This window comes from Quercus lobata, chromosome 3 (assembly GCF_001633185.2).
Source record: "Quercus lobata isolate SW786 chromosome 3, ValleyOak3.0 Primary Assembly, whole genome shotgun sequence".
Taxonomy (NCBI): Eukaryota; Viridiplantae; Streptophyta; class Magnoliopsida; order Fagales; family Fagaceae; genus Quercus; species Quercus lobata.
In genome coordinates, this window is record NC_044906.1 from 53797025 (window position 1) to 53822255 (window position 25231).

At 32.3% G+C, this 25231-nt stretch overlaps 2 protein-coding genes and 1 long non-coding RNA gene across 3 annotated transcripts; 2 read left to right on the plus strand and 1 right to left on the minus strand.

Moving 5' to 3' along the window:
- The first annotated feature begins 8627 nt into the window (after nucleotides 1-8627).
- Nucleotides 8628-10391, plus strand: LOC115981067 (receptor-like protein EIX2). The gene has a single exon (XM_031103253.1). It carries the CDS (start codon nucleotides 8628-8630, stop codon nucleotides 10389-10391), a length of 1764 nt encoding a protein of 587 aa, XP_030959113.1.
- Nucleotides 10392-12682: 2291 nt separating this feature from the next.
- Nucleotides 12683-14243, minus strand: LOC115979506. The gene is made up of 2 exons (XR_004089071.1): nucleotides 12914-14243; nucleotides 12683-12746 (listed from the first exon to the last, which is right to left on the minus strand). It is a non-coding gene; the product is annotated as an uncharacterized LOC115979506 (long non-coding RNA).
- Nucleotides 14244-23448: 9205 nt separating this feature from the next.
- LOC115981068 (receptor-like protein EIX1) lies at nucleotides 23449-24799 on the plus strand. The gene is made up of 2 exons (XM_031103254.1): nucleotides 23449-24313; nucleotides 24414-24799. Exons 1-2 carry the CDS (start codon nucleotides 23449-23451, stop codon nucleotides 24797-24799), a joined length of 1251 nt encoding a protein of 416 aa, XP_030959114.1.
- The last annotated feature ends 432 nt before the right edge of the window (nucleotides 24800-25231 follow it).

Consider the following 25231-nt stretch of genomic DNA (forward strand, 5'->3'; position numbering starts at 1 on the left):
ATAATTAATTAATAAATAGACCGTTATTAAAAAATAGGTTTTGCTATAAAGTTGAAAATGATATACTAATATAATCGTAGGCTTGATTACCTTCCCATGTAGATCTATCCTTGTAGAAAATAGAGGTTCATCAACTATTTTACACTAAAACTTAGGCTGCGTTTGGTTCGAGTAAAAGAATTTCCGGAAAATATTCCATTTTCCAGAAATGCTATTTTTCGGAAAGGAAAATGTTTTCATGTGTTTGGTTGCATTTCAAAAAATTTTCCGAAAAATATTTTCTGGTGTTTAGTTGTGTTCTTGAAAATACCATGGAAAACACATTTTCTCACATTTTCTCAGTTGCCAAACGAATATATAATATCATTCATTCCTCAATATAGAAACACAAACAAAACCCAGAAAAAAAATCATCAAATCCGGTCACATTTTCTCACAGTTTCTCGGTTGCCAAACAAATATTACAATATCATTCATTCCTCAATACAGAAACACAGACAAAACCCACAAAAAAAATCATCAAATCCGGTCAAATTGAGAGAAGAAGGAAGAGAGAGAGGCGATCGGCGCGGTGCGGTGCTTCGTGATTGGCATGGTGCTTTGACGCAGTGCTTCGCGATCGCAATCGGCACGGTGCTTCGCGAGATCGCGATTCACGGCGCGAAGGCGAGATCGTGATCGACGGCGCGACGGCGCGAAGGCGAGATCGACGGCGCGAGATCGTTCTTTCTCTCTCTCTTCCTCTCTCTCTCTGGCGCAACTCTTCTTCCTCTCTCCCTCTCTCTCTCTCTCTCTCTCTCTCTCTATTTTCTGGAAAATAGTATTTGAAGGTAAAATAGAAATGGAAATCAATTTCCACTCCCAACATAGTATAACTGAAATGCATTTCCAGAAAATGCATTTTTCATGCGCAACCAAACACCCGTAAATACGAAAAAACATTTCCGAAAATGATTTTCACCCAAAACAAACATACCCTTACTTTTTCTATTTTACATTACTACTTTTTCAAAGTACCCACAACAATTCATCTATTTTACAATTTCCTCTATTTAAATAATAATATTTTTTTAATTTTTAATTATTATTTTTCTTTTGTACTTGTCCCTTTTTCCAAAGTACCTACTTTTTCTTTTGTACTTATCCTTTTTTCTTTGTTTTTATCTCATTTCTCAGTCAGACCAATCTTTGTCCATCTGGCTTCTTCTACTTCTTTCTTCTACCTTTCACGGTAAACTCCTCCTTCTTCCTTTCCTCATGGTCAAATCACCTCCCTCCACAAGCATCTTGTTCTTTGTTTTCCTCTCATGGTCAAATAATTTATCCACCATAAGCACCAATCTCCACCACAAGAACCACAAGAATAAAAATCCACCAACACCACAAGAATCAAAACCCACAAGCATAGACTCCATCGATCCACAAGCAACGATCTCTGTCGCCAACACTAATTTGTCTGTCTATTGGTTTGTCTGTGTGGGTGTGTTTGTGTGCGTGTATCTGAGGAAAAAGACGATGAGGAGAAGGGAGAGAAAAAAAGGCACAAAATGTGAAATTAATAAAATAATGGTATACACAAGTTACAGTAACCGTGCATATATGTATGATTATTGCAGCAAATGTGTAAATATACACAATTTTAGAAGGATTGATGTAAAAGATTTTTGAAATAAATTGTATAAAATTTATTACTTTTTGTATATTGCATATTTTACAAATATTTACATCAATTGATGTGGATGCTAATTGTGCTACTTCAATTAGTCTAGCACTGAGAAAAATAGCTGTTCTTCTTTGTCATCACATGATCACCTCCAATTCACAAAGTGAAAACAACTGTTCTTCCTTTTTGTCTCTTTCACAAAAATTTGGCCATTATTTCTTGTCATGTACGGTACAAGTCTTGTCTTGTGTGAATTGATAGCTCTATGTTTTCTCCATTTTCTTGGCCCCATTCATTCCTTGAATGCAAACAACAATTTATTTATTTATTTATTTATTTTTATTTTTTTATACGTCAACAGGAGTGGAATTTTGGGACACACGTCTATAGACTTCCAAATTCATAATTGCCTCTTGTGTAATTTAACTTACAGACTGAAATGAAAAAAAGAAAAACAGAAAATCTTCAAAGTGAGATTGCCCTGTTATTTTGCAAGGAAAAACTTAACAATAAATCCAAAGACAACTTATTTCATAATTAAAAAAAAGGGTGAAGAATGTTGTATCTTCGAGGGGGTGTTTAGTACTATTGTTTAAACAACAATTTTCACTTTCAGTATTTAAACACTAAAACATGTTTTCCTACTGCACTTTTTAACCCACACGTATTTCTACAATATTTAAACAATAATATTAAAAATCTCTAACCAAATAGGCCATTATTGATTTAAGCCTGTTAATGCATTCTTTTTTTTTTTTATGAACCCCGTTAATGCATTCAATCTCACTTCTTTTCCTCTTTTTAATTAATTACTAGTCGCACACTCGAGCGTTGCACATGATAATTTTTTAGGATGGTCTCATTAAATATGTTATTAATACTATAATTTTAGTTATTAACCATTGGTTTTTCATTAGTTTTTAAGTTAATAAAAACCTTAAATATACATTTTTTTTACCCTTATACACACACACACACACACACATATATATATAGTGAATCTTTACACATACCTTTAAGAAAACTCTAAATATTCCACTTTTTTGGATACGTAAAATTTTAGACTACGACTCCGTAATGATAGTGGCTAGTTAATTTTACATATTTTTTTAGTGATCTCATTTGTAACGCTTCTTACCATTATTATATATTTACTAACTAATGATTTGCATAACAAAGACAATAAATGAGAGGTAGCATTGTTCATTAGATTTTCGAAAGTAATAGTGTATGAAAATTATATATATATATATATATATATAGATGGGTTCAAGTTACACCTGGTGTAACTCTTGTAAAGTTACACCTTTTTTACATCATAGATTTTTAAGAGATCTAACGGTTAAAAAAGACATCATTAAATGTTATTACTTTCCACTTTTGTCTCTTTCCTTATTTATTGTTTTTTACTTGATTAAAGGGCACTTGTAATTTTCAACAACCTATTCATCCTAAAAGAGAAATTAAATAGATATTTGATCCCATAAAAAAAAATAAAAAAAAGTAGATATTTGATGATAAAATTAAATTATCTTAAATAAAATTTATACAATTATATATACAATTGAATTTAAAAGTAATCTGCTGCTTTTTATTTCAAAAAGAAAGATTTACAATTGAATTATATATACAATTGCTTCACACTCCATCGTTGTCTTCTTCTTCTATCTCTCTCTCTCATATGCCAGGACCTCGGTGAAGGCTCTTATTATGTGTTCGATGAAAAGAAAAAAATGAGAGCTTTACAATATATGCTTTTGAGATTGAGTCTTTGACATGAGTTGGCTGGAGACAACACACCTGTATAAGTGAATTGATGTAAGGTTTTTATATAAAAATTTCATTGAATAAAATTAGACGTCTTTTATAAGGATTTTCGTGCCACTAGAAATTTAGGGGAAAGAAAATATTTTGAAAGACAAGTACAGTCAAAAGAGAAATACTGGGATGTTCAAGTCCAACTACAATTGCAATTGATATGCATAATCCATCTAAATAGTCACTTCCAGTCTGAGTTAATGGCTATGCAAATGGGCAGTCTTGTCTAGTGGCTTGTTGTGGATTCGAAGTTGTCTTCGTCTTCTTCTTCTGCAAATTTTTTTTTCCTTGCTTTATCTCTCGCTGTAATGGTTTAAGAGTTTTAAAATATCCAAACTTCTAATGAATAAAGGGAGAGAGAAAATAAAATGCCAGTATTAAATGAGTGAGCTGACTTTTTCATAGCATTAAATATTTAATAATGACATAATTATTAGTGAATTTTTAACCATTAGATCTTTTGCAAATCAATGGTTTAAAAAATGTGTAACTCTTACAAAGTTACACCAGGTGTAACTTGAACCCATCTCATATATATATATATATATATAAATATATATAAGGTTAAATGAAAAGTCAAAAAATGGATTTTTAAATTTTCTAACTTTATTTCTTATGTAATTTCTACTAATATTAGAAAACATCTCTTTTTTAGTTATGATTAATATGGTTTCCATAATTAGAGTTTGATTAGTTTTAAATTTAAATTTAGTACTATGATTGTATTTAATTGTTGATTGTTGATTTAATTTTTTAAGTGAATTTAATGGTTTATGTTACTACACTTTAAAGTTTTTAATGTTCTCCAGACGGTAATTTCTATTTTATTTTTTACTTCTCCTTACAACCTCTTTGTTTTCTAATCAACGATTATTAATTGACATTTGGTTTATTTATTTATTTTATTATTATCTACTCTTTATTTCTTTGTATTGGTTTTTTCTATACCATCTCTCTCTCTCTCTCTCTCTCCATTGGCAACCTATCGTTTTCCAAAATTTGATGATGATTCTATAACATTAAATATGCATTATTATTATTATTATTATTATTATTTAGTGTTTCTAACTTGATTTGTTTTGTAATTCATTCTTCCTTTGATGCATTGGGTGTGAGAATGGGAGTTTCCCTGGCATTACTCCACTTAATGTGGACAATTTTATTTATTTAATTTAGCCAAAATATTATATTTTAAAAATTTTAAAATAAAAAAGGAGTGGAAATATAAATAATTTAATGATATATATGGGGGATGTGGGCTGAATTTAAATGTTAAATAAAATGATATGAGAAAAAAATAAAAATAAAATACATAACAACAAACACTAACTTATCCAAATAATTCTATGTAATATAATAATAGTACATTCTTATATACTATTTTTAATTATTTATAATGCAATATAATAATATTTAACAATCAAAGTCATTTAAAAAAAAAAACTTAAAACACAAAATTAAATCCCATCAACCAAAATAGAGTTCTAAAAAATAAAAAACTTTATCAAGCTAAAATAGAGATGCAAGGAAAATAAAAATAAAAATCCACTGAAGAAAGAATAGGAAATAACCACTTTTTTTGTGAGAGAAAATTATATAAAGAATGGAAGAGTAAATGACAGATTTATACTAAGAGGATGATAATAAAAAGAAACAAAATAAAGGAAGATAAAAGGAAAGAGGAAGAGTGATATCAAGGTAGAATGTTTGGGGAGATGAAAAGGTAAAGAGAAGGAGAAAGTGTAAATGTTAAAAAAATGAGTACAATTTGATGAACACAATTTTCTTTTATTTGAATTTAAGTAAAATATTTCATTTTTTTATTAATATATTAATATATAAATAAAAACCTTTACCACTCTCATTTAGGTTATTCATCCCCATCTTTCTCAAAAAAAAAAAAAAAAAAAAAAAAAATATATATATATATATATATATAAATTTATCCCCATTTGAATTTAGGGAAATGCTAACAAGTGCCCTTAGAGCATTGGTTAATAATCCATTTAAAGAAAGTTTTTATTGGAAAAGAAAAAAAAAATTAATGTTTTGATAATTTTTTTCATTTCCCATAAAAGTGATATTAAAATTTTCTTAAAATGAATTCTTAACCAATACCCTAAGGACATTTGTTAATATGACTTTAAAAGTTTATTATATTGTAGTTAAAATGATAACCACCAATAATATTTTATATTTCTCTTTTTCAATTTTCTTCAAATGGCAACTCAATTACCGAAACTAACCCATAAATTAATATGAAATGACCCAATATCCAAATAATAGCTAAAAGGCAAAATGAAAATTCTTGATTAAAAAATTTTAAAAAATGCTTTAACATTCCCTTGGTGTGTGTGAGAAGGTTAGTTTAGGGGTGGAAAAAATTCCTTGTCCCCCAAACGTGTCATCCACTTATTTTTTCTTTTATGGAGAATCTTTTCATTCTCCCTAATAAAGCCTAAGGGACAACCAATTTAGTTTTTTTTTTGGTAAATAGGAAATTGCATTAACCAAGAATTAAGGGGGAAGGAAGTGATCACAGATGGATCTGTTATGATACAGACCCTCTTTGTCCGAGCTTAACAGCTCCCTAAGATCCACAGACGGATCATTATACAAAACAAAGTTCCTATCTTGCTTAGTTCCTACACAGGCTAAGAAGTCAGCACACAACTTTGCTTCATGAAAGCAATGAGCAATCCAGACATGGGCTATCTGCGAAAGAAGCTGCCTGCAGTCATCAATGAGAGGCATAGCACACATATTAGTATTGGAAGAAGTAGAAAAGAGCTGAACGACTGCACTAGCATCAAGATGAATCTCAACAGTAGTCAAATGCATGTTATGGCAGAGGATTAAACCGTCTCTAAGAGCCTAAAGCTCAGCTATAAAGCTATTAGAGCACCCAATCCTTCTCGAGAAACCACCCACCAGAAAATCATATCTTATATATATAACAATGCTCTCTAGTTAATAACTAAATCTTCTGTTTTATATAAAAAAATCATATTATACTTGTAATATGTATTTTTCCCATTATTATATTAACTTAATATACGCCCTTAAAAAAATATTTATTGTTTATTTCAAATTAATTTTCTTTAAAAAAAAATCAAACTCAAAATAGTATCTTAACAATTAAAAGATAAACTAAAAAAACAAAATCCATGATCTCACTGCTTCATTATTTTCATGGGTTTTAACTAGATTAACGGGAAAAAGCCTCTTATCTTAAAAAAAAAACAAATCTAAGTTTGAATCCCACCTATATAAAAAAACTAATAGATATCATTATTTTTTTCAATACATCGATAATTAGGAGGGTGATATAAAGATTTCTAACCAATAAAGCTACAACGCTCTTAGTAATAAATAAACAAACAAATAAATGATATTGATATCATAAATTCAAATGCTATCGTATTAATATATAAATTAAAAAAAAAAAAAAACCTTCCCCACTCTTGTTTAGGTTATTTATTCCCATTTGAATTTAAGGATTTCTTATCTACATGTGGTTATGGTTTCCTCTAAAAATAATAATGCTGTAATTAAATTAAATACATGCGTCTATGGTTAAAAAGAAAAAATAAAAAATCCACTCCTCGTTTTGTAGTTAAAATGATAACCACCAATAATATTTTATATTTCTCTTTTTAATTTTTCTTCAAATGGCAACTCAATTACCAAAACTAACCCATAAATTAATATGAACCCAATATCCAAATATTAGCTAAAAGGAAAAAAGAAAATTCTTGATTAAAAAAAAAAAAAAAAAACTTTAACATACTAGCCAGTAGCGTGTATCGGTGTGTGAGAAGGCTAGTTTGGGAATGCAAAAAATTCGTTGTCTTTCCCCCGAAACATGTTTTAAGATAAGTAACATAATTTCCCTTTCAAAGAAAAGGGGGAAAAAAAAATCTGAAATGAACTATGATCATTATAAATAGCATTTAAACCTTCAACATTGTAAATCGCCAAGAAACGATGGCTAGCATGAAAACCACCTTTCTACTTGCTCTTATTTACCTTCTTTTGCAAACTGAGTTGATTTCACTTGAAGCTATATGGTCCAATTCTAGTGCTGGCAACTCCACTGTGGGTTGCATTGACATGGAAAGGGAAGCTCTTCTTAAATTTAAAGAAGGTCTTTATGATCCTTCAAGTACTCTTTCTTCCTGGGTTGGCGAAGATTGCTGCGACTGGGTTGGGAGTAGGCTGTAGCAATCGAACAGGTAACATCATAAAACTCGACCTCAATGGCCAACTTTTATGTGATCAAATGTCTGGTAATACCTCAAGAGAATGTTGGAATCCTACGATCGGTGTATTATCTCCTTTGCTTGAATTAAAATATCTAAATTACTTGGACCTAAGCCTCAACGATTTCCAAGAAATTCCCAACCTAAATTTCATTTATTCTCTCAATAAGTTGACTTACCTTAATCTCTCCTATACATCCTTTGATGGAACGATCCCTCCTCAAATTGGGAATCTTTCTAACTTGCTTTATCTTGATCTCTCTTGGAATATCCTAACAGCTTCAAATTTAAATTGGCTCTCCGGTCTCTCTTCCCTAAAATACCTCAGTCTGAATTACGTGAACCTTTCCCAAGCAACAACTGATTGGCTTCAAACTGTTAATTTGCTCCCTTCTCTGTTGGAGTTGCACTTGTTCGAATGTGGACTTCATTATCTCCCTCAAAGTTTTCCCTCTGTCAACTTTACGTCACTTTCAGTACTTGATCTCTCTCATAATGACTTCAACTCTTCTTCAATTCCTCAATGGGTGTTCAATTTCACTTCCCTCACAAAACTCGGACTTTGCCATTGCAATCTCAAAGGCTCCATCCCTAAGATTGCAAAGGGGAACATTTGCAATTTGAGGAACTTAGATTTATCAGAAAATTATAATTTAAGTGGCGAAATAACAGAATTTTTCCAGGCCTTATCGGAATGCAGTAACAGTAGCCTAGAGGAGTAAAAGTTGGGAGATAACAAACTCATTGGGAATATCCCTCATTCTTTGGGGAATTTAAAACGTTTGAGAGAGATTCAACTTTATAGCAACGCATTCTCCGGTTCAATTCCATCATCTATACAAAATTTGTCCCGTTTGGAGATACTGTCCCTCAATGACAACAAGATGAACGGAACCATCCCAGAATCAATTGGACAACTTTCTGAGTTGGGAGTGTTGCGTCTCTCCGGGAATTACTGGCAAGGTATCATGACTGAAACTCATTTCCTAAATCTCACAAAATTGTATGATTTTTCCTTGTCATCATCATCTAGTAACCTTTTAGTTTTCAATGTGACACATGACTGGATTCCTCCTTTTAGTCTACAAAATGTCTATATTTTGGACTGTCAATTTAACCCTACATTTCCTCCATGGCTTAGAACACAGAAGGAACTCAGAGAGATCTATTTAGTAAATACTGCAATTTCAGATACAATACCGAATTGGTTGTGGAACTTGTCTTCACAACTTGAGGTGTTGGATCTTTCTCATAACAAATTAATGGGAAACCTCCCCAAGTCATTAAACTTCTCTTCCTTAAAGTCGGTACTTCTAGATTTTAATCATTTAGAGGGTCCACTACCACTATGGCCTAATGTGACAAGGCTTTTTTTGAGGAGCAATTTACTTTCTGGACCAATACCGATAAGAATCAGCCAAGAAATGCCGCACTTGATAGCTTTAGATCTCTCTGGCAACTATCTAAATGGTAGCATCCCATCATCCATAAATGGACTAGGACAATTGATGTATCTTGCTCTATCAAACAATTCTTTATCTGGAAATATCGACTACCACTGGGAGAGTATGCGAAGTCTGGTCTTCATAGATCTGTCCAAGAATAATCTATCTGGTGGCATTCCAAGCTCAATGTGCTCACTACCTTCTCTTATGTGGTTGCAATTGAGTAACAACAATTTTTCTGGGAACCTCTCTTTATGCCTGAAATTTGTTCCAGGCAAATCACTATTAACACTTGATCTTGGTGAGAATAGATTGTCAGCGACCATACCAGAATGGATTGGAGAAAGACTTCCGTCCATAACAATATTAAGCTTGAGAGGAAATATGCTCTTTGGAGATATTCCTAAACAATTGTGTGGTATCACTTCTATCCATGTCTTGGACCTTGCCCAAAATAACTTCTCAGGATCTATTCCATCGTGTTTTGGTAGTTTGACTGGTTACAAGTCTTTCCATGGCAACATATATGCAGGTATCACAAAGCATATGGATTTGGTTGTTAAAGGAAGACAATATGAATACTACGATCAAATCTCAAATGTTAATCTCATGGATTTTTCGAAAAATAGTCTTTCGGGAGGGATCCCCACAGAACTAACAAATTTGACCTTATTGAATTCATTGAATTTGTCATGGAACCATTTGACGGGAGTGATACCAGAGAATATTGGAGCTTTGCGCCAATTAGAATCTCTTGACCTCTCAAGCAACCATCTTTCAGGTCACATTCCTTCAAGCATGTCTTCTATGACTTTTTTGAGCCATTTGAACTTGTCATATAACAACTTGTCTGGACAAATTCCATCAACCAACCAGTTTCAAACCTTCAATGATCCATCTATTTATGAAGGTAACCCACAACTCTATGGGCCTCCTCCATTGCCAACAAGTCTCTCAATGCCAAGTGACAGGAATGCAGAACATAAAAATGGTGAAGATCAATTTGAAAAGTTATGGCTGTACCTAAGTATTGCGCTGGGTTTCATTGTGGGATTTTGGGTTGTTTGTGGCAGCTTGTTGATAAATAAGTCCTGGAGAAATGCTTACTTCTGTTTTGCTGATAAAATGAAAGATAGGCTTTTAGTGATCATTGCAGTGAATATGGCTCATTTGCAAAGGAAGATTCAAGCAGAAAGACACTGAGATTGGGCTTCAATGGAACTAGAAAATGTAATATATATATATATATATATGTATGGATGTATGTATTGTGCTTAATCTTTGTTTGTCATGTATTGTACTTAATATTTAGGTTTAACTTTTGGGTAAAAGTTATGTCTCAATATGTTAGGCCTCAAATAGAGTCTCTCAATGTTGTTATATGATTATCTCACCAACAGACAGTTTAATAAATTTGAAGCTATGTATTACGGTTTGTTATTGCCATTGTGCACGAATTGCAATGTCAAAATTTTGTTTGTTTTGCCATTCCAGATTCAGAAATGTATGGATTAATGGAGACATAAAAGCAGGGGCAGTGCACATCTAACACTTAGTACGTCACATATATGAGCATTTCTCAGAGGAAGTACCTCTTAACCCATATAGGTGCATTTCACAGAGCATATGGATTTGGTTGTTAAAGGAAGACAATATGAATACTATGATCAAATCATGAATGTGAATCTCATAAATTTTTCAAAAAACAGTCTTTTAGGGGAGATCCCAGCGGAACTAGCAAATTGACGTTATTGAATTCCTTGAATTTGTCATGGAATGGGTTGACGGGAAAGATACCAGAGAATATTGGAGCTTTGCACCAATTAGAAACTCTTGACCTCTCATGCAATTATCTTTCAGGTCACATTACTCCAAGCATGTCATCTATGACTTTTTTGAGCCATTTGAATATGTCATATAACCACTTGTCTGGACAAATTCCATCATCCAACTAGTTACCTTCAATGATCCATCCATTTATGTAGGTAACCCACAACTTTATGGGCCTCTTCAATTGCCAACAAGTGTCTCAATGCCAAGTGACAGGAAGACAGAACATAAAGATCAAGAAGATGTACATATAAATATCGATGGTGAAGACCAATTCGAAAAGTTATGGTTTTACCTAAGTATTGCACTGGGTTTCATTGTGGGATTTTGGGCTGTTTGTGGCAGCTTGTTGGTAAAAAAGACTTGGAGATATATTTACTTCTGTTTTGCTTATAAAATGAAAGATAAGCTTTCAGTGGCCATTGTAGTGAATATGGCTTGTCTGCAAAGGAAGATTCAAGCAACAAGACACTGAGATTGGGCTAATGGGACCAAGCAATATAATATATATATATATATATATATATATATTTTGTGTGTGTGTTATGAAATGTAATATATATGTATTTGTACTTATTCTTTGTTTGTCATGTATTGTACTTAATATTTAGGCTTAAGCTTTTTGCTTAAGCAATGTCAATATGTTAGGCCTCAAGTGGAGTCTCCCCAAAGTTTTATCTTCCCAACAAGAACTTCAATAAATTTGAAGCTGCACGTAACAAGACGAATTACAGTTTTTGCTTCTCATTCTCATGTATCATGTGCAATATAGTGAAGACGCTAGTTACCCTCAATTATGCACGAATCACAATGTCAACTTTAGTTTGTTTTGCCATTCCAAATTGAGAATTGCATGGACTAATGGAGCCGTAGAAGCAGGGGCAGTGCACATCTACAACTTGGCTTGGCTCATCATATATATATATATATATATATGTGCATTTCTCAGAGGAAGTATCTCTTAACTCATATCTAAAGAACCTATAATCACAACCATTGACTAGAATACCATATCCTCAATGGAAGTTAACATGCAAAAAATTTCTCTTTAGTTTTTACAATTCATTAATAACAAATAAGCTACCCAAGCACTTGTACTAGATATTACATGGATGTCAATTCATATTTCACTTTAAAGACTGCCTCAGCCACAAATAAAATAAAAATAATAATTGCAATTTTGCTTGAAGAAAGCCAAGTAAGATGAAAAGGGAGCTTTAAGATCAATTTTATGTCCAGTTAGGAGTACCAATTCTTTAAAGTATAGACAGTAAAAACCTAGGCTTTGCTTCCAACACTAGGGTCCGGCAAGGCTCAGCCTCTTCCGCCTCCCACTAAAGCTCAGGCTGCACATCAAATTCGAAAGGCAACATCTTGCAGACTTGGCAAATTTTCCCTTCCCAGGGTTGTAACTTCTATTGTGTATTGCCTCACTACTGCATGCAAAGTTTGCTACACATCCATAAAGGCTTTTATTTGTAGATTTTGAAGAAAGAGGACAAATGGTAGGATTGGCTTTTGACCTCTCTTGTATATTTTGATTGCCATCAATAGCATCATCCCTAAAGCTCTCTTGAAAAAGCTCAATTAGTTGTTTCTTCATATGTGTTGGAGAGGGTTCAAGAATGGGACTGGAGCTACTGCCCATGTAAATTGGTTTTTTGACGTGAGGAGTTTCTTTCAAGCCGCAATGATGGATAGGAGTGTTCTCACAAGATGGGGTGGTATCTGCAGAAATTACAAGTTAGTAAAAAATCTAAGACGCAAATATAAACTGGTCTCCCAATTTATTTATTTATTTTATTAAAAAAAAGTCTATGCTTAGAATTATAGAAGTTAAGAATAAACATATATAAGCCAGCCAAATTCTGAATCAAATTGAAAACAACTCTCACCACCACTGACATTGAAGAAATCTTCAAAATCAGGTTCTAAGCAGGACTGCAGATCAAAGTATACTTCCTCTTTAGAACCTGCATAATAGGCACCATTCTGTTAAAGACGCTATATAGTTCACGAGCAAGTCAAGAGGAAATGGTTGTAATGGTTATGTAAAACATTTACTAAAATGTGTAAGCTACAGAGTCAAAAATCTCCCAATTTCAACCCACAATTGATTTATACATTCCTTGAGAGGATAGTAAGGTGGGATGAAAGATAATATAAGAAGAATCAATAAAAAAAAAAGAAAAAAAAAAGAAAAAAAGAATATATAGACATTTCTCCCCTATTTTTCTCATATTTTGGGAAGATTAAAAATGGTGGGCTGAATAGAAAATTAATAATCAATCATTTTTAACTTCTTTCCACTTTTCTAATCAATCCACCTTCGATTCTCTCTTTACCATTTACTTTACTCTTACTTTTCCACCCAACCAAATGCACTTTTGAATGTTTAAAAGACACCCAACAGTCCCAACCCAACAGTCTTGGTGTATGATGGAGGCCATAGGAATAGCTGTTTATAATCATCTCCTTTGGCTGCTACCACACTACTGAAAATTCCAAAATTTCGCAGCCCAAAAGAATTACAATAGAATTTATGCTGTAAGACATTACAATAATACAGCTTCCTTCCCCCTCCTGCACTGCAATTTTATCTTCAAAGTCAAAAGGTGATTTGCCTTCATTTGAAGAAGGTAATTACTAATTTAACAGTTAATTTGACAAAACATCAAACTGATTATTATGTACCCTGCAAGTGCCAAGAGATCTAAAGAATGTGTAGAATAATACTAGACCCCTACTAGAAAAGGAAAAACAAAAAAGAGAGAAATCCAAGAAGAATTCCAAAGGATAAGTGCACAAAACCACTACGATTAAGGACTAAGAAGCCACCAAAACGGTCTCCGTGCTTCTTCAGCCGGATTTACAAGGCGGCGAATTAAGAAGAAGATCACAAAGAACGCAAAAACGCTGACTCCTAGCATGACTTTGAGATTGACGTCGAAGATCCGAATGGAGTTGTGAGCTCTATTTCTATCTTTACGTAGTTTCGGGTTAGGTTTGTGTTACGGAGAGGTTCGTCGCCGTCGGCATCGGCGGCGGATTTGGTTCTGCTCCGAGTAGTTCTTCGGCCATTTCCACTCATTTTCAGATTAGGGTTTATCCATGCTCAAATGCACAGCATGTCGATTTTTGTGGATATATTTAGTGATCGATATAAGGATGAAATTAAGAGTGTTAGATCAAACGCAGACACAGTCTATAAAACTGGAACTGGAAGTCGCGACGGAGAGAGTGTCATTATGAGTTCGCAATGGAAATGAAATTGAAGTTGGGCCTATGAGGGGCTTGGGTTTGGGCCTGCTAGTGTGTGTCCTTCTCAGAGGCATAGCCTGTGAAATAATTAGAATGTTAGAATTCTAAGCCGAAAGACTGTTTATCACTAAAAGGCCTAGGCGCCGAGCCATTCTTCGAGCTATACTAACTGGCCGGAAACATTTTAGCTCAATAATTTCGAAGGTAAGATATAGTAATAATTTAAAATATTGAGAGAAAAAGTTATCGGATGTTCTAAGGATATTAATTTAGAAAATATTTTTAGAAGTTTTATATTTAAAAAATAAAAAAGCAATTAATTTTTAAAAATTAATTTTTATATTTCTCATAAAAGCATAGTTATTAAACCTAGACCAGACATTGACCCGGTCTATGAGATGGGTCACTAGGTTACTAGTTTAACTAGTGGGTCATTGGTTGAACCACAAGGTCAAATAATCTTTTTTTTTTAAAAATTAAATATATATAAAATTAAATTTGAGAAATCATAACATGAGTATGTAAATTAAAAAAGAAAAAAAGAAAAAAAAATAGACATATGCCTAAATTAAACTTGCCATGCATTATAATTCAAAATCAATGTTTCATAAGTAATAGAATTAGAAATTCTATAAAATTCACAAGGAAAATAAACAAATGTCATAAGATTGCAACAAAGTCTTTGCTAAAGAAAATCTTGTTACATGTCTAAAAATTAGGTATATTAAATAAATAAAAAGAAAAATTTCAAACTCTAATGCATATTTCTCTCAGTCTCTCATACACTCACACTATACATGACCAAAAAAAAAAAAAAATTAAACAAAAGATGCTTAAATTAAAAAGCAATCAAGAAATAAAAAAAAAAAAAAAAAAAAAATCTAAACAAAAGAAGATAGTTGGTGGCATAGAGTTATATGGTCATACTTACATGCTAATTGTTGGCCAAGTACATCTATTTAGACTTCAAAAAATAAAAATTTTTATGCACAATAGCAACCCGTGGTAGTAGGTTTCGAGAATTGTGAAAACTGAAAATTGAAACAATGCTTTTTTGGGATTTTTCAAGTTTTCTCTTGTTTAAATGACCATATTATCACACATCAATATATATATATATATATATATATATATATTTATATATATAAAACCGAAACTTTTGAAACTCCCACAATTTTCCACATCAGCACAATATTAAAATAATAATAATAATAATAATAATAATAATAATAATAATAATAATAAAACTTTTCTAAAACTCGAACCCGATGCTCTACCTTCTCTTTCTCCAAAAAGCACGCCCTCAACAGACATCTTCTTCCTTAGAACAGAGGTCGATCTCCTTCCTCAAACTAAGCAAATTGAAGCCATGGTAGGAAGCATGAAGGTTCAGCTCTTTCTCCAAAATGCACACCCTCAACAACCATCTTCTTCCTCAAAACAGAGGTCGATCTCCTTCCTCAAACCGAGCAAATTGAAGCCATGTTAGGAAGCATGAAGGTTCAGAAGAAACAGAGAATTGAAAAAGATGATGACAACGACAAAGACGACATGATAAGCAGTCAACCTTCCAATACGAGATTGTTGGAAAAATTATTTCTCACTATTTTTTCGCCAGATACTTTTTCTAAAAAAATCTCCACCAATCTCCTTCTCCTTTCCAAAAAAAACCGATCAACTCTTTCTCTTCCTTTCATCCCCATCTCCCTCTATATCACGAGCCCATAAATCACCAAAACCAAAATAATCCCATCTCTCTCTTCATCATCTTCCTCTTCATCCCATAAATTTCTCCAAACATAGTACACAACTAGCACAAACCAAACCCATAAATCACAAACACATGCCAAATCCACAAATCACAACCACTACCATTACAACACCCTCCTTTGCCGTGAGAGGATGAAGAGAGAGATAGATGAGGTGAGAAGTCAATTTTTTTTTTTTTTTTTTATTGACTCCACCCATGATTAAGTAGAGGAAGAAGAATGCTTGAAATAACCAGATCTAAAGTCATAGCTCCACCATAGACTTCGTTCTTCATGGTTTTAGCTTCATCGTGGACTAGGTGATACTTTACCTTGTGATTTTGGTTAGAGATAGTGAGTTCTGTAGAACATGGGTCGTTTGTTTATGAGAAAGAGGTTAGAGTATGAATTTTTGGTTTTATCCCAACATGGTTACTGTATTGACCATTGGTCTTAAAAGCCACGATCAAAAGGGTTTACAGTTAAGCTATTTAGATTTTTTTTATTTTATATTTATTTGTAGTCGTACTTGTCACTTGCCAATAATAAAGAGTTCAAATATTTTAATGGCATAAAGTCATAATCATATTCGATTTTAAAGATATTTTTATATTGACTATTGCACTAAAAAATATTTCAAATGGTAAATATTTTTTTAAAGTCTATAATAAATTGCTAGAAATATCATTTTGTTTTTAAGCCTCCAGAGAGTTTTCAATCTATGATATTCGCTCCTAATGATAGATTTTTATCATCAGATCAAGACATCAATCAGTACCTTCTCAAAAAAAAAAAAAAAAAAAAGACACCACCAGATCTCTTATTCAACTATTAGAGATTTTACTAGTTGAGCTAATTGGAACCCACTTTTAAGCCTCCTTTATACTTGAATATCTTCGAATATTTTAAATTTTAAATTAAGATCATTAATTTTTATATATTTATTTTATTTATTTCATATTAATTAATTACTAAATTAATTATATATGGCATTATTGCGGTTCGACCTCGGTTAAACTCAGGTCCAACCTTAAAAACCTTGAACTTCTTTCTTTACCAAGTCTGAAAACCAAGCCACATTTCATTTCAATTTTGAGACCCTCCATTCCACCATGTAATATGTATGTCATGTCTCTCTCTTCTTTTTTTGTCAACCTATTCTTCTTCTTTTTCATTTCTTTAAAAAAAAAAAAAAAGATTTTTAGGTTCATATTATAATTGTAATATTCTAGAAAATTTAGTTGTTATTATTATTATTGGGTAAAGATTTGGGTCTGGTATTGATATATTAGTTAAAACATCTTAAAAAAATTATATGAATTTTGACCAATAATATATAAAGAAATATATGTCTCTATATTAAATTGGACTATTTTAATTAATTTTTATATTTGTACTAATTTAATATATTTATTTATATTTTGAATTGGACTATTATTACTTTGAAACCTTTTAAATTGGACTATTTTAGTTAATTTTTTTATTTATACTAATTTAATACATTTTTTCACGTAAGGCTTTCTTTCTTTGTGGACAAATTTCGAATCTATTCCATGGGTTTATCTCAGATTTTTAAGGCTATTTAGCATTGTCTACAACATTGAATAAGTGATAACTTAAATTCTTCATTCATTGTTGGATTTTTTTTCATAATCAATAATTTTCCTGTGCATCGCACGGGTTAACGACTATTTAAATAATAAAAGAGTCAATAAAATAGATCTATTAATGCAATTTTACATAATTCACAAACCCGTCCGGGTTTATAAAACCCAACCGAGTCACACGGGTTGCTTAAAACCCACCAGTTTAGACTGGGTCACATACTTTTTCACTCCAATTAATCACCCGGCCTGATCAACGCGACAAATCATCGGGTCACTGGTCTGATCGGCCGAGCTGGACCGGGTTTAATAACACTACATGAAAGCAATATTAAAACATTCTAAGGGTACTTGTTACAAGACCCATATATTAAAGTGGAAGCACCATCAGGCAAATTCACATTTTGAAATTTAAAGTGGAAGCACCAAAACTTGAGTAAATTTTGTTATGAACTTCACTATAGCACAAGCCCTTAACCTCTTTATATAACCTTCATCGCACACGAAATTTGTAAGGAGAGTCCCCATATTGAAGCGCTATAGACCTAAAACGATAAAACCTTCTCATTTTATGTACCTTCTCCCTCTCAAATTGCCATATATCATGAGAGGAGATTAAAACCATTATACATATCAAGACCTTGAGTATTCTTGAGTGTTGTTGGTGCTTGGAACCATTGAAGTAGCCCATAGCTGGCCGAGAGACTTGGATATTGCAATTAAAGGCTCAATTGCAGATCAAGATGCTAGTGTAGAGAATGGACTTGCAGAGTCAATTGCAACCTGTATGCAGGAGCTCGAAGGGCTCAAGCACATGGTTGCCACTTGATTTGTATGGTTTTGTGGGTAATATATATTGCAACTATCTATTCTAGTGGATCACTTTAAAAGGTGAAGTTGGGGAGAGGTTTTTATGCTCGGTACTTGGGTTTTCCTTTTCAATAACACCTCACGTGTTATCATTGTGCTTTTGATTGTCTGTGAGTTCAATTTATATGTTTATACATACATTTGTTGCCATCCATGCTTATGCCAATTGACTAATCACTTTAATTTATACTCAATTAATAAATATGCCTAAATTGACTAATTTGCAATTAAAATTTGAGGTCTAAATCATAATCAAAACTTAATTTGATCATTTTCACCTTTAAATGAAAAGTTATTTATAAACGTTACAATACATTATACATGTATTGCGATATTGTAGCACAATAGTTAATATATATTTTTTATAATATTTCCCCCCAACGTTTCTCTTGGTCTTTCTTTCCCATGCTACAGCTCTCTCTTAGTAGATCAAGAAGGTCACAAGAATCTAGGCAAAGACAAGCTCACAAGGGAAAACAAAGGTGACAATTGGAGAAGAAAAACGGTTACGTGCTTAGTTTTTTTTTTTTAATTTAATTTAATTATTTAAGATTTTATTTTTTGTTATTAGGAGTTGGGTAATTAGATAATGAATAGGATAACTTTCTCAAAATAAAAAGATATGAATAGGATAAATTGTTAGTTTAGTATTTGAATAAATCTTACCTACTTGTTGTAGATAAAAATTAGATTTCTTTTGAATTTAAATATTAGCTTTATCTTGAAAAGCCATCTATTTATATGGCTTAATGTTGATTAATAAAGAAAGCTGAACAATATTATTATTGAGTGAATATTCACTTTGGAGGTTAGTTTGAACTCCCTCGAAGTAGTCTATTCATCAATTAAGAGGTCTTAGTTCCCCTGAAGCAACCAACAAACTCAATTGGGTTTGTAACAAAAACTCATAAGAGAAGATGAAAACAGAGAAAAGAAAAATGTGGGAAAAGACAACAATTTTTGTGAAAATTTGTGGAAGGTTGATTTGTCTTTGTGTGAAAAATTATGAATTTTGTAAAAAAATTGATGATGCAAAAAAATCGTTAGTTGAACTCTTTGTCGATACAAATGGACGAAGGCGTTGGTTTTGTCTAGAGACAAACCTTTTGGTGTTGTTCTTCTCTAAATTTATAGCTACTGATGTAGAAAATCTTCAGTTGAACTCCTTGTCAATTAAGATGGACGAAGGTGTTGGATTTGTCCAGAGGACCTCTAATAATTAAGTCAGAATGGAATTCAATTGGAGTCATCGCAAAAGAATTCAACTTGAGAATAGTTTTAGGGGTGAGAATTGTCTACCTTTCTCCCATTGTTTTTTGTGGGTTTATAGCCCTTGTATTCATTGTCTGAATAAATATATGCATTTGTGGGAAATAGAGCCGTTGGTATTAATGGCTGTTTTTTATTGTTTGACAATGGCTATTCGTTTGTTGGTGCCCATACGTTACTCCTTAGCTATCTTGGATATTGAATGTCTTTTATGGCTTCGTCCGTCATTGATGTCCGTACGTTACACCTTGTAGTGAATAGCATTTAATTTGTCCGTTGAGAGATGGATGATCTTGATAAATTAATACTCATTAGTAATGAATGCGGAGGCATTATAGACTTCAATGATCTTTTGCCCGTTGGTCTGTCGGTTACGCTTTTGTTTGTATGGCACGTTAACTATTACTCATGTCATTTATGGTGAACCCATTTAACGTATTCTATAGTCGTTCATCACATGGACAATGCTAGCTTGATGGACGAAGTTGGCATGATGGACGATGCTAAATTTTTCTTCTTTTGCTATATGATGGACGAGGGTGATTTTTTTCCTCTTCAAAAATCATTTGTGAAATTGACAAAATAGACACTTTCTCTATGTGTTTGGTTTCTTTTGTGAAATTTTGTTGATTTGTTTGTAGTTGAGAAGATTGAGAACTTGATGAAAATTGAAATTGGGAAAGGACGGAGGAGAGAAATATTGATATATTTGGAGTGATAATAATAAAACTTAATAAAGAGGCATATTTTGCCAAATAGCAAAATATTTGAAAATATTTAGGAAAAAAGCATAGGGTCAAACTTATCTAGTTATGTAGCATTTTTTTTGGGCAAGCATTATGGCAATCTGATCAAACAATGCTAGGAACTCGAATTTCACTTGGAACTTGAGTTTGACAAACTCGAGTTCCAAAAAAGTGTTCCATAACTAAATAAGTTGATCAAATGCTACTTAACAAACTTTTCCTAAAATCATGCTATTTAGCAATTTTTTTAAAGAATATTTAAAAGAAAAGAAGAAAAGAGTATAAAGAGTTTGATGTATGAATATGTGAACAATGAAGTGCCAATCAATTAAGCACTTGAGCTACAAGACTTTTAACTTTTTAGGTTCTTTCATTCATTGATATGCAATAGTATTTCAATAATTTCTCTATCATTATTTGCTGCAATCTCTCTCTTAATTTTATTTATTGCATTTATATTAAACATAATGGCAAAAAGTGAGCATTCGGACTAGATGGAGTACCAAACCATCTCTCTTGGCAATTCAGTCAACTTTTGACCCATGCATAAAATCAAAAGGTATGAATCTTCAATGCATATTTTCATTAGAAATAAATTTTTTAAGTTAGTCTACATGATGAGAAGGTATAGTGTGCATCATGGGTATAAATCTACCATCTCACAGCAAGTGGGTATTCTACATGATGACAAGGTATACCATGTAGCAAGTGTATACATTCACCCTCTCATATCGGCCACATGTTGTGAGAGGGTGGACGTATATACCCAATGCTTGGTATACTTTTTGCTACATGATATATTCTATATGAGATTTGTTCCTTTCATTTTCTTGTTTATGTTTATGTTTCTTCTCCTCCTCTTCTTCTTCGTTTTAGTTTTTTATTTTTTATTTTCTATTTTATTTATTTATCTAGTTTAGTTGATTTTGTTAACAAGAGAGAAAAAAAAGTGGTTGGATCTATGTTGGATTTGTCAAGATGGAGCTTCAACGCTGGCCAAATATCCCTAGCCCTTGGGTTGATGGGCCAAACCCCATCAACCATGGTTGGGTAGCCAACAACATTCTAATGATGAGTGAAAGAAATAATTAAAAGCTATCTGCCTTACTTTTCCAATATTTAAGTTAAATAAAATATACTTATGTGAAAGTAGTCTAGGGTTTTAAATGAGTTGAGCTGTGTATTAAAAGTTTAGGCTTATTTATTAAGTTTTTGTTTTTTGTTTTTTTAACACGAGGCAAGCTCAAGCTCGTTACAGAACAAAATTACATATTCAAGCTTGGTTCATATTCTTGACAAACAAACTTGAGATTGTTCATGAGCTACTCAATTAATTATTCTTTCCCTATGTATAATAAAACCATGACTCAAATTTTTTACCCCTTCACAAAGTTACGATTTTTTTTTCTACAAGGGGATTGTTTATGTTATACATATATATAAAAAACTACAAATGATATTTTGATATCTTATGGACTTATTTAGTGAGTTTGGGAAGCGTGTTTTGCGCGTTTCCTAGTGGGTGCTTTTTTTAGTGGGTCCTGTGCATTGTTCATAGGACCCACAAGTACTTTTTTTCAGCAAAAACAACTTTAAAACTGAGTCCCACGGCACTATTCACAAATTTAAAAATTATTTTGCTACAGTGTTTTCAGTTATCAGTAATAAGCGGTATCCAAACAGATCCTTACAAACTTACATAATATAATCTCAAGTCTATATACATATATTTTTAAACAAGTATTCATAGATTGAGGATCATTTTGTATGATTTCTTGTACTTGTGTAATACCAAATAAAAAAAAAAAAAAAACAAATCTTGAAGTTTTATATTGTCACTTACATCAATTATTTTTTCGAACCATCATTTTCATATTAAAGAGAAAATGTGGCAGATTTAGAGAAATGATACATTCAACTCTCCAGATTCAGAGAATGAGGGTAATTTTGTATGTTTTCTTGTACTTGTGTAATAACAAACACAAAAAGATCATTTTCATAAGCAAGATAAATTCAACCCCTTAGAAAGTCGATGCAGAAGTGCATTATTTATAGTTTCTACCAACAGCCCAAGTAATATAATTTCAGCCGGCCGCATGATAAATATATTTTGGTATTCAAGGCTTGAAACATTCAAACATAATTAGTGGAAGTCAGATCACTCTTCTTCTTTTGTTTTTTTTTTTTTTTTTGCTAGTTATTTTTAAAGTTTTTTCTTCTATTCCTCAGATGACTTGACACAGAGTCAATTCCAGATTCAGAGATTGAGGATAGTTTTAATGTTTTCTTGTACTTGTGTAATACCAAATAAAAAATGAGACTAAAATGCAAAATTGACCCTCTAAATTTTTTCAGATTTTATTTAAATTTTCTAACTTTGCTTTCGTTCATTTCAGTCTTCTAAGTTTCAGATTTATTTAATTAAGGTATTTGTGTTAACTTTTGTTAAAATTTTTTGAAAAAAAAAATCTGGAAAATATTTTTCAATCATTAATTGAATTTTTTTTTTAATTTAAAAAATTTGAAGAAAAATTTATAAAATTAAAAAATTAACCACAACATATAACAAAAGTTGATGGAAATTGGAAAATACTTAGTTGAATAAACTTGAAAGTCAGAGGACTGAAATGAATAAAAGCAAAGTTAGAAGACTAAAATGAAATCTGAAGAAACTTAGAGGTTAGATTTGCATTTTACCCAAAAAATAAATAACACAAAGGGATGAGGGAAAAATCTAAAATAGACAATCCCCACGTTTATATAAGTAGCATCTCAACCTTCGACTTTGTAAGGCGTCAAGGAACAATGGCTAGCCTGTAAACCACCTTTCTATTCCTTTGTTTCCATTTCCTTCTTTTGTCAACTAAATTCATTTCACTTGAAGCTATATGGTCCTATTCTAGTGCTGGGAATACCCGTGGGTTGCATTGAGATGGAGAGGCAAGCTCTTCTTAAATTTAAAGAAGGGCTTAAGGATCCTTCAAATGGTCTTTCTTCTTGGGTTGGCCAAGATTGCTGCACATGGTTAGGAGTGGGCTGTAACAATCAAACAGGTCACGTCATTAAACTTGATCTCAAAAGCCAACCTGTTTGCAATCAGGTAGCAGGTAGTGTATTTTGTAAGGAGTTAACATTGGGTGTTGAGTTATCTCCTTCTTTACTTGATCTAAAATATCTAAATTACTTGTACCTGAGCTACAATGATTTTCAAGGAATTCCCATCCCAAATTTCATTGGTTCACTCAATAGGTTGAGTTACCTTGATCTCTCCTATGCATCCTTTGGTGGAACAATCCCTCCTTATCTTGGGAATCTGTCTAACTTGTACTATCTTAATCTCTCTACGTTTTTGATTAACTTTTCTGTTTCAAATTTAAATTGGCTATCTGGTCTCTCTTCCTTGCAGTACCTTAGTTTGATTAGCGTGAACCTTAGTAAGGCATCGACTCATTGGCTACAAATTGTTAATATGCTTCCTTTTTTAATAGAATTGCACTTGTCTGGTTGTGAACTTCAAAATCTTCCTCAAACTCTTCAATTTGTTAACTTTACTTCACTTTCGGTCCTCGATCTCTCTTATAATAACTTCAACTCTAGTTTAATTCCTCAGTGGTTGTTTAACATCACTGGCCTCACAAATCTCCATCTTAGCTCTTGTTATCTCAAGGGCTCCATCCCTGAGATTGCAATAGGGAGCTTTTACAATTTGCAAAGTTTAGATATATCATTAAATTATTATATTAGCGGCGAAATAACAGAATTTTTCCATGTCTTATCAGGATGCAGTAACAGAAGAGGTAGATTTTTCTTGAAATATGCTCACTGGGAATTTGCCCTATTCTTTGGGATATTTTAAAGGTTTGAAAAGCCTTCTACTCTCTAGAAACTCATTTTCAGGTCCAATACCAAAAAATATAGGAAATTTGTCTCGTTTGGAAGAATTAGACCTTTCTTATAACAAGATGAGTGGAATTATCTTGGAAAGTATTGGACAACTTACAGAGTTGACACAATTGAATCTCTTCAGTAATTCTTGGGAAGGAATCATATATGAAATTCATTTCCTAAATCTCACAAAACTGAGCAGTTTATCTTTGTCATCAACTACCAATCTTTTAGTTCTTAATGTGAGTCATAACTGGATTCCCTCCTTTGATCTACCCCTCATCGAAGCTGATGGCTGTCAATTAGGCCCTGCATTTCCTGCATGGCTTAGGACTCAGAAAAACTTGTGGGATATCACTCTCAAAAATGCTGCAATATTAGACAAAATACCCGATTGATTATGGAACTTGTCTTCACAAATTTATAATCTAGATCTTTCTCATAACCAATTAAGTGGAAATCTTCTTGGGTCATTGAAATTTAATCTTCTTGCATCTATAGATTTGAGTTTCAATCTTTTAGAGGGCTCACTCCCTTTATGGACTAGTGTGACAAATCTCTATTTGAGGAATAATTCATTTTCTGGAGAAATAACAATAAAAATCTTCCAAGAAATGCTGCAATTGCTCAACTTAGATCTCTCCATGAACTTTTTGAACGGTAGCATTCCCCCGTCCATAAACAAACTAAAGAATTTGCTTCTTATTGATCTTTCAAACAATCATTTGTCTGGAGAAATCCATGACCATTGGAAGGGTATGCAAAACTTGTCTACTATGGATCTTTCCAAGAATAATCTCTCTGGTGGTATTCCAAACTCAATGGGCTCA

Bases quoted from the DNA above. Each gene is read 5' to 3' on its own strand.
- LOC115981067 (XM_031103253.1), top strand. From the start codon at position 8,628: ATGAACGGAACCATCCCAGAATCAATTGGACAACTTTCTGAGTTGGGA.
- LOC115981068 (XM_031103254.1), top strand. From the start codon at position 23,449: ATGGAGAGGCAAGCTCTTCTTAAATTTAAAGAAGGGCTTAAGGATCCT. The intron at 24,314-24,413 runs GTAGATTTTTCT...ACTCATTTTCAG, and splicing joins AGGATGCAGTAACAGAAGAG to GTCCAATACCAAAAAATATA.